The 11081-nt window shown below is 34.9% G+C and overlaps 2 protein-coding genes across 2 annotated transcripts in view; one reads left to right on the top strand and one right to left on the bottom strand.

The window, feature by feature from the left end:
• Positions 1-593: 593 nt before the first annotated feature.
• LOC106466776 (protein lethal(2)essential for life-like) lies at positions 594-2642 on the top strand. The gene has a single exon (XM_022394867.1). It carries the CDS (start codon positions 1896-1898, stop codon positions 2433-2435), a length of 540 nt encoding a protein of 179 aa, XP_022250575.1. The 5' UTR covers positions 594-1895; the 3' UTR covers positions 2436-2642.
• A 2509-nt stretch (positions 2643-5151) lies between these two features.
• LOC106466779 (40S ribosomal protein S23) overlaps positions 5152-11081 on the bottom strand; it is a 16198-nt gene continuing 10268 nt past the window's right edge. Inside the window, exons 3-4 of the mRNA XM_013927082.2 lie at positions 9956-10076; positions 5152-5347 (exon numbers count right to left, since the gene is read on the bottom strand). Of these exons, the coding sequence (XP_013782536.1) occupies positions 5201-5347; positions 9956-10076 (268 nt within the window). The 3' untranslated portion in view covers positions 5152-5200. The remainder of the gene's footprint in view (positions 5348-9955; positions 10077-11081) is intronic.

Below are 11081 nucleotides of genomic sequence, written 5' to 3'. Positions count from 1 at the left end.
CTTGCCCAGTTCTTTCGTCTAACTATGTTGGCAAGTCTTAATAAGGGCTTCCGTCTAGTTGCTCTGCAACGATAACCCAATTTGTGGAGAACCTGTTGAACAGATTTCGGGCTCATCCCACTAACTTTGGCTACTTCTGCAGTCGTTAATCTGGGATCCATTTCGATGCTCCTCTTGACTAACCCTTTTTGTCCTCTCCGATGGACCAGGATGACCCAGATGCTGCTCAGTTGTTTCCTTGCCGTGTTTCCTGAACTGCACGATGATTCTGTTGACTGTCGGAACGCGGGATTCCCAAATTCTGCGAAATTTGCCGCTGACTTATTCCACCATCTGCTTGACCAACTATGCTTCCTCTAACAAAATCTGACAATTCGAGAGAACCTTGAGTTCTAGGCATGTTGTAACACAAGATAATTAGTGTGCGGACCATTTTCATTTATATAGTGCTCTGTGAACACAAATTAGTTAGCATAAATCAGTTAAATGACGAAAAATTAGGTGTCTATTTACTTGTGACCACTCAGTGTATACCAGCTTGATCATGCTTCTCTGCTGTTACTTCCCTGGGGCGTTGGCCGTGCTCAGATGGAGGCATGAAACAGAATTTTATACAAACTAATTTGACTTAGTAGTTAACCTTCTTTTGAATATGTAAACTAGAAATATTTGACTCTGGTTAACCTAGATACAATAAATCACAATCTTGAAAGAGCACTATACAATATTTCATAGTATGTATGGCAGAGAGGTAAAAGTTTTCACGGAGGTGAGACTATGGCCTGAGATTACAGCAAGGACACTTGACAGCCGTTAATGCATTACAAAAGTGACAGTCAAACTAAACCATTTTCTTCCAGTGATATAGCGGTATGTCTGCGGATACCCGTGGTAGGCAGGGCTTTGTGCTTAATAACAAACAACAACAACTAAACCATTTTATTAGTATGGTCCATAAGGTCGCTTTGGGTGATATATCATCAGCTCAAAATTAGGGTTTTGCTAACCCTCTTGTATCTTGGCGCGAATATAAGAAACAAAGATTGAAAAATTCTGTTAAAAAAAAGTTCAAGTAAGACCATGTCTTTATTGGACATTTACTATTCTGACAAAACTAACACTGGGGAGACCGAGTGGACAGCACAGCATAATGATTTATTTATCTTATTTTTATAATAATTGAATCTCGTTTTACGTCTAATGAAGTACAAATATCTTTCTGAAGAAGAGAAATTTAATGCTATATTGTTACCTTAGGATAATTATGTTAAACTATATTATATGATGGATATACAGTACGTTGTTTTTAGTTGCTTTTTTATTTTAGCTTTGAAAAAAATCAGTATCGTTTTTTTCTTCCTGTAACGTGCATAATACTATTTATTTACAAATTGACTCTGGCCTTGCATTTCTATACGATGTTAAAATGTCAAGAACTCCTGCTTTGAAATTAAAATTTCTAAGGGTCTGAAATTGTATTCCACTTGTATGACTGCAGTTCTTTTTAACTAATACGTTTAGTTACTTAGCATTGCGTTCACTCATAAAGGTTCTTAAATGAAAATATTAAATGAAACATGAACTTACAGTGTTACTGTTGAGAAGAGCCAAAAATTGTCTCTAGAACGTTCGCGTAATGTTGGTTTAGATATTGAACTTTCTAGGTTGCGCTATGATAACTCAGATTGCGCAATACTGGAAGAGCAGAAGTTACGTAAACGTTTCTCGAATGTTCTCCTAATGGTATGGTTGATTTCTAGAAGTAGGTAGAGGGCCTACCACAACCTATATAAGAGATCTCGACAGGAATTAAGTTAGAAGTTTTAGATCGTGACACCGGCGTATAAATTTGAGTAAGAAAAAAATCTACATTCTTTCAAGTTAAGGTAGTTTTTATGGCTTTTTCGCGTAGCTTAGTACCTGTATTGCTTGGTCAAGACTGGTGGGACGCCTGGGATTTTCCTAGTCGTATCGCAGATCAGCATTTCGGGCTTGGGATTCATGACAGTGATATTTTAACACCAACTTTGTATCATGGCTACTATGTACGGCCCCGGCGTCAAGTAAGCCGTAAGGTAGGTAGCGGCCTCTCTCAGGTGAAAAATGAAGCCGATAAATTCCAGCTATTACTTGATGTGAGCCATTTTAAGCCTAACGAAATAAATGTGAAAACTGTTGATAACTGCGTTGTTATTGAAGGTAAACACGAAGAAAAGCCAGATGAGCATGGCTTTATATCTCGACAATTTGTGCGACGTTACATGTTGCCCAAAGAAGTTGATCCAGAAACCGTACAATCTTCCCTGAGTTCGGACGGAATTTTGACGGTTGAGGCACCTAAGAAAGCCTTGGAGGGTGAGCAGCCAAATGAACGAGTGGTACAGATACAAATGAGCGATAAACCGGCAGTGAAAGAAGGACAGCAAGAACGGTGAAAATGTATGCTAGTGATGAGCTTCTGATACTTTTCTTTTTTGCAAAATGAAACTATTACTAAACGATTCACGTGTTATCTTTATTACTAGATTTTTCCGTTGTCCTGTCTCTTATTTCTGTATGATACTGATAGTTTGTGATTTCTGTTAACGTTGATGTAACAATCAAGATTTCTTTAATGATAATAAATAGGTAATATCTGTTTATCAAGTTTCCTGAAAATTTGTCTAATTTCGAATGTTATTTGTAATATTCAATTAGATGAATAGAGGTAGGAATCAAGTGTGTGATATTACATATTAAAAATTCAAGTTTAAACAAGCCATTTTAAATTTTAATTTGATGAATTAGGAATACTTCTAAGTGGCTTCTATAACTAAATCCGTTTTATATTTCTAAAGAGATATCAACTGAGAATACAAATAACACTTCAGATATTGTTTTAGCGAGTATAATATGGGGATATAAATTCCTAATAAGTAACATAAGAATAGTGGCAACACGTGTTTTAGCAACAAAAGTTATTTAATTTAAATAGTTCATGCCTGCAAAGAACAATTACCACATAGCCAAATATAAGTATTATATTTGCATTTTTACACTTAAGTGACCAATAATGTATGCTAAATAACATCTTAATATGGCGTAGTGTGTTTTGTATATCTAACTTGATACACACAATATTTTTACATTTGAAAAAGTCATGTAATTAAACCGGCCACGTGGCCTGCAATACGTAGTTTCAAAATAATTTGAAAACACTTCACATAAGTCACAATTTTAAAAACACTTATTATTATTAACTCTTCGGTATATTTTGAAACGATGAATTGGCAGAAAGCAACATAACCAACGTTAGTAGTCTCCTACTTGCTTATAAAACTCTGACCTCTATGATTACTAATTATAAGAGAACGCACAGCTTAAGTTTATTCACACTTATCTCTCTACACTGTTGTTGAGAAATACGCCATCGATAAATTGGAAACAACATTGAACTCAACTGTCTATAAATGTTCCAATAAATCTAAAGGGAGTGAAAACATACACTATCGCTAATTAATAGTTAGGTCTTAGTAATAATAGATTACTCATAGTGAAAAAATAAGAGTAATTCATAAATGTACATCACTAAGAGTTTCTGATTTAAGATAAGCTTACTAACTTACACACATAAAATATACCTGTACATAAATACTGATCTTATAAACTGGCTGTTTTACAAATCTCTGACTCAACGACAGAAATCATGCCTATTTTGGTAGATGGTGGGGTATTCAATCTGATCCGAGTAAGAGTGAGGTACATGGCTGTGTAGGACAGTTCAGGGATTAGTTGGGTGTTTCTATTCTATCGAAGTGGGCCGATAAGATAGATATAGTATTAGCAGCCCAGATATTATATCTTACAGACTCGGTGATGTCCACAACAATTCTTTTGAAGCCTGAATTCTAACTCTTCCATTGATATACAACCCACAGGACAGCAGGGGCTTGTAGTATTTTTGGAATATATAACGTTATACTTTTAATGTAAATAATAGACATAATGGACACTCACCATTGTAGAAAAATATGTTTTTTTACCTTCCAAAATGTCTACTATTTATTACATCATTTTCATCACTTGCATATTATGACTACTATGTCAGTAAATCTTTTTTAAACTTGACAATTATGCCCTTTCCTAAATTTTCAGTTAATTTTTATATCATTGTATAAAATTGTTCAAATCTGTACAAACCTACCTGAAAGCCAACTACTCTAGCCATTACTACCCACGACCAATTTGTGGATACTCTAATCAAATAGTGGGATTGGGCCATCACTATTATATTGCAGCCATGGCCCTAAAGTGTGTGCTTTTTTTTCAGTGGTAATGGAATGCGAACCACAGATACACAGTCCAGTATCATTGTAACACAACCCCTTTTATTAACAATAGAAAATATTAACTGTGATAATCCACTAATTACACCAAAATCCCCACAGTAACCAAAAATATTCTTTCATGTTTTGTACCTGTAATTTTCATTATTTTCCAAAGCGGAACTGATATGTTGTGAATAAAAATGTATAATATTACCTTCAACTAAAGTGAAAACTTTATAGTTTCTGGTTGTATTTGGTTCATTTCAAATATTATTGAGACAAGAATATTTTTTACTTAAAACCACAGTTCTTTGATATTTCTAATAAAATAAAGTACAGTTAGAAATTCTCAACGTTCTTCTTGGTGTTAGACTGCCATGTTATCAATAATTCTACCTTCTGTATATAGTTACAATATTATTGAAAATAATATGAAATACAAATATTTAAAAAGTTTGTGTTTGTTCACAGTGATATGAACCCTCATCCATCAGACAAACGTACTGCAATTGATTTCAGCATAACACCAGTGAATTAGTTTTTCTTTCTTATGTAGACCTAATGTCAGAACTAGTGGTGACTTTCTTTGATTAAAGTTCTAGTAGGTTATAAGATGTGTTTTTATTACATAAAAGTTGTGTACTTAAGGAAACATTTGTTTCTACATCAATATTTTCATATTCAGTAGAACTAAATTTAGCACCTGACACTAATTTACAGTCATAATGACAAGGATGGAACAAAAATGGAAAGAACAACCATTTTGTTTAAAATGTAACTAGCAGGCATTATTAAGTGCAAATTATTAAATACTACTGTTTATATAAATAAATTGAGGTTCAGCATAACTAAATATGTTTTTCTTTCACTCAAGGTTTATTGGTCAGCACAGATTATGACCTGGGCCTTTCTTTCTTTTCTTTGTACAGAGCTAAGAGAGACACATTAGCAACCTTCACAACTTTAAAACGAACTCCTGGGATATCTCCAACGGCATGACCTTTACGACCAAACCCAGCAACCAGCACCTCGTCGTTTTCCTGTAAATTAATTTAAACGAAATGCAATAAGAGACAGCTATTAAAAAATTTCATATACTTGACAGGTTTAATATTTGGATATAAAATACCTGTTTAACTATGCAATAGTATAAAATATATAATTTCCAAATTCATATTCTACACTCACTTCATCGACACCAAGTGGTTTAAGCAGTATTTGATATTTAATTCAGTTCAGTTTCCAAGAAAAAAGCATAAACCACATAAACAATTACTAATAGATTCTTTTTTAACAAATATCATTTAGATGTTATTTTTATTGAATTCAAAAACATTTTTTTCCAAGTACAATTTTTTTTTCTATACTAATTGAATGACGTATTTTAAAAATATAAATAACATTTCTCTTGAAGAAAAAATTGTTTCAATAGTGAAAAAAAAGAAGTACATTTTGCACATATAATTCTGTTTTTCTGAATCATAGTTAAGACCTTCATAAGGGAAATATTAAAAACATGAATATTATATTGTAAGATCTTTGGTTTAAAAATAAAATGTGTGTAGGTGGGTTGTGCCTTTAAGATGGAAGTACACCCAAAATATTTTTTTTCACATCTCAGGGTTGGAATTAAGAGGTCTTGGTCCCTATATCCCACGATAGTGGCTAGGGCAATTGGACTGCAATGTTAAATATAGATATACTGGTGTTTGGATCCAAACCTGTAGCCACAGAGTGATGTGTTCCAAACCACTGGAATTAGGATGAGAAAGGAAGCATCACTGAAGTGGACAAATGTTCTCTTCACCTGAAGAAGTCTGAAAAGGCAACACCCCAGGCTCGGAATGACGGGATCCTGTATGCATTACTCAATTAAAGGAACAGAACTCATCCGGTTTGGAATTATGAACATTCATCCTCACTCCCTAACCGATTGGGCAAGAAGCATTCCTCTTGCCACCAGAATTATGGAGAGAATGTGGAACATTGTGCTCAACCAAGGACCTAGGATGAGACCACTTCACATTCAGACTATGAGGAGATAATGGACCTCCTTCCATGAACAATATACGAAACCAACATTGATCAAAGAGAAGGGCCATGCACACCCAAACCAGATAGCATAGTGTGAAATCTGAACCAGTATTACAAGTAGGCTCCCACAGAGACTGGTGCCACTCCTACTGACATCTGGGAAAAACATCCAGGGACCCAGGTAGGAGGGCACCCAACTTTGCCCTCTTCTCCAAGAGTGAAGGAAAAGCCTCTGTCCACCACCCCAGTGACTGGAAACTAGGTGTGGTAAGAATTCACTAGCTCCACTAGTAGAATCTGGAGGGTAATGTGCATTGGGGAGCCCTGAGGAATGGTGTAATAGGTGAACTAAGTTCCCTAAATTTTTAAAAGCAAACTGACACCAATTTATTCAATCCAATGATTGGCAGGGACAGGCAGAATCCCCTTTAGCTATGATTCATGATAGTCCATAAGTGGTGGTTCATGATATTATGGTAATACCATCTGGTAAGTTCCTAGATGGTCTCATGGAACACTTCATTTCTACAGAGTCTGTTGCAATCAGTAATATGAAAATAGTGAAATTGGTTACTAGTGCAGAACTGAGTTGATAAAAGCACACCTGTCTGGACAACACTCACCACAGAGTGGGATCCGGTGGAAGCAAGATGTAAGGGACCCTGGAAAATAAAGAAACAAGATAATGACAAAAGTACACCCTCCTCCTTATAATCTAACAGATGTTGTTAAAACAGCCATGGGGGATAGTAGAAAACCTCCAGAAGCAAACTGCCAGATCATGTAAAGAATGTGAGAGAAAAGCAAATACCAGCCCATAAAATGACCCACAGAGAATAAATAAAATGGGCAGCAAAAGATATAAACGTACTGAATTTGATGATTCCTCACCTGTAAAGTCCGGAATATGCAATATGGATATTTACAAATCCACCTCTAAGGAATTGGGAAACTGAAAGATACAGAGTAGAGACTATCACCATGAAAGGAGGTAGAGTGAGCCACATAATACCTTTGGGCCTGACAGGTCAAAACAAATAATCAGTGTATAATTGATTGCAGAGGTGAGAAATAGATGGCAAAAGAATTGTAGAAAGGGATGTATCCTCTTCCATGGTTGCCAGAGTCTTAGAAAGAAAGAACCTTTCAGGGTATAGTGGGACCTAAGGGGAGAGATAAAGAGTCCTACAAACATGCCAACAACTCTAACCTATGACATCAGCATGTAAGCAGCAACAAAAATACCCATTAAGGGCTTGAATGGTTGTCAAGAAAAGGCAAGTAATATCATCCTAGTATCCTGGGTTAAGTAATTGAAAAGGCTGTTTGGGAAGAATGCTGGATAACACTGGGGAGTCCAAAACCTTCAGATGTTTAGAATAACTAAGAGTAGTTGGAAAAGTTATCTGACCTAAACAACAGGAGACATAGCTAGACCCAAGTGAAAACCAGGTCAAAACAAGATATCGTGGACATGTTTAGTGAAGTCATTACAAACTCCTTGTGAGGCACACCCTAGGCAACTTTAGATGACCCCAATGATTTTGGAAAAGTTTTGGTGTAGAATGTGGGACTGAGGATGCCTCAATAAAGATAGCCAAAGAGGAAGATGCAGAGGTGGACTTACTTGAAGATACTGTAGAAGAAGAAATCATGGTTAGGCCAGCCAATCTGGGGTTAGCAACAGTTCACAAGTAGAGGATCGAAACATAGCCTGAATTCTGAGTAACAGATAGATTGGGGGAAAGGTATACATGTGCAATCCCATCCAATCAGGACTGAATGCACCTATGATATGATTAGAATAAGCCCCATAGAGAAAGAACCAAATTTCGAAAACAGCCCCGAGTATACACGTCTCCATGACAGCAAATTTAAGAGTCCACTGTGGAATTGACAAAATGTCTCATGAGGATATTCCCCTGCAAGAGATGTAGACAGCAAGAAGATCTAAATTATTGATGCAGAATGAAGATTTGTCCTCCATTCATATACCTCAGATTACCTGACCTTTAATATGCACACCCTATCCCTGAAGGGAAGTATCAGTGAAGATATAAACTACAGGACAGAGGGGTGGGAGACATTTATATATACACACACACACACACACTAATGGTAGGGTTGATCCAAACCAACTACCACTCAAAAGCTAAGATGTTACTCCTGATGAAGAAGACTGGATCTTCCAGTCTTTTGAAGTTCCAGATCTACAAGTCGTACTGGGACTACTGAAGAGATAGCATGCGTCCTCATCCCAAAAAATCGGAGATTCGATGGGAAGCCCACAAACTCAAAGAGATAATCATCCCTGTAAGAAAGAGCATGACTGTCCATTCCATAGCCTGGATAGGAGGTGGCTGAGCCAGGCTTAAAATATGGTGAAAACTTGTACAACCCAGCAGAAGACGTATGGCACTAATGCTAAACCAAAGGCTAGATTCCTGAACTGTAGAACCTGATCCTGTATACAAAGTGTAGCTAAAGGTATAATATATTTACAGTAAGAACGTGGAGAAATGCCTCAGCAACCTCACATTTGGACAGCCACACAATGCCAAAGTAGGGTAATAAGCATTGTGAACTTGGAAGGATTGAAGAATGGGTTGAGATAAGAAACAATGACAATCATCTGCCAATCTCCCAGGCATAAATAAATAGGAATAAAATTCTGGAAGAATGGGATTAACTGTCATTACTACCCCAATGACCAGTAACTCTTATAGCCATGAAACAAAAATCCACATCCCACTGTTCAGGCGGGGGCGGAAATACCACAGATTGGGATGATAATGGAGGTGGAGAATTGAATGAGAAGACCAACTTCAATACCAGAACCTGAAGTACCCATGGATCCACAGTAAAGGTGTACCAGGGATCCATCAATAGTTGTAACCTCATTCTTACTGCCCCCCCCCCCTATATCACTGATTTCAATACACTTAGTGTTAGGTTAGAGAAAATAACGGGTAAAATATAAAATTTTAGTTAAAATATCTTGTAATATGTATTTAGGAAATTCTAGTAGTTATGCAAATAAAATTTGAAAACTGTATGATGAAAAGTGTTTTTATTCTTAATGAAAACCACCTTGGATGCAGACTGACTCAGTAAAGTATTTGTCAGTTTACATACAAATCTTTAATAAATTAATTAAATACAATTTTTTGACTATACAAGACAGGTAATATTTACTAGAAGCTTGCCAAATTTCATAAAGATGCACTTACTACATCATAGTATGTACAGTTTTATGGTTACATAGTGATAAAAAGGTGAGTGAAAATTACTGATAATGGATATAGTGAATTAAAGGATTCATGACATAATTCAGTTCATTCCAAATATTACACACTTTTAATGGTATAGATGCCCAGGTTGATGTATTCAAGTTAGTCAAAACTATGGGCATATTTTAACATGTAATTTATCCTAGCATATCTAAGACGGAAAAAAAATAGTCTAGCTACTACATAAGAAAGCATTTTAGACTAATAATTAAAAAAAAAGTAAGTTCACACTAATTGTTCTAATAAATGCTATTTATACCTAATAATTCATTTTGTATAATAGATGATTCTTAAAAATTTTTATAATTGTTTCAAAATACTTACTTCAATATAATTCAGACAACCATCATTCGGAACAAAAGCTGTTATTTTTTTCCCATTTTTGATCAACTGAACACGGACACATTTTCTAATAGCAGAGTTTGGTTGTTTAGCTTCAACACCCCTATATACGTACAAAGAGACAAAGACAATAAACATTTAACATAATTTCATTTCCATCAAACACAAAACTTTTATGCAAAGTAAAACCTTCAAATGGCCACTCTCACAACACTAGCTTGGCACTGTTTCTTATCAGTGAGAAAACTTAAAGAATCTTTGAATGATAATCTAATGTTAGATTTTATTCATTTAAAATTTTAAAACTAACTAACTAACTAACTATACAGAAGTTTCATACTTGTGTTTATGGGCCAAACGTACAAGCATTAATTTTTTTTCTTGACTGTAACACTTTTTTTTTCTCTAAGATTCTGGAGCTGAAATGCATTTTTTACTGAATAATGCAACTAATGAAATATTTCATTATTTTAAGAACATCAGGCCAAAAAATAACATAACGGTTTCTCATGGTGACAACTCTACAATAAAGATGTGATTTTGCTTTTTCACTTGCTTGCTAAAAATAGCTAAACAATAACAGACTCCAACAGCACTGTCTATATTGTAAAGTTCAAAACAAAATATATCAAACTGAGTGTACTTTGGTCTAAGTTCTTCATCTCCAAAACACACAAATTCTCTTATGGTTTAAAAAGCTCAAGTTACTTAATGTTTCCTTACTGAAGAAAATTGGTATAGTTTTAAAACAGGTGTAATTTAACACAAAAAACTTTCACAATTTACAAGTGAAAGAAATGTTTTCAGAAACCATAAAAAACTTAAAATTGTATATTTACCATATTATCATATGGTAGTCTAATTCATGCTCAATCCGGTGATGTTTAAACATTTTTTACAACATAATGTTTAAAGACAACAAGGGACTTGTTGGTCCATTTAGGCTGTTCCATCCTCTAAACTAAACTAAAACTATTAAATAAACAAATGAATAAAATAAAACCTCAATGCCAGCCCTTATCATTCATAAAGTTTGTCAGATTTTGAAAATAATATATATATATATATATATATATATATATATATATATACACACTAAAGTTATTAT

This window comes from Limulus polyphemus, unplaced genomic scaffold (assembly GCF_000517525.1).
Source record: "Limulus polyphemus unplaced genomic scaffold, Limulus_polyphemus-2.1.2 Scaffold2379, whole genome shotgun sequence".
Lineage (NCBI taxonomy): Eukaryota > Metazoa > Arthropoda > Merostomata > Xiphosura > Limulidae > Limulus > Limulus polyphemus.
This window is presented reverse-complemented; position numbering and strand designations above follow the sequence as displayed.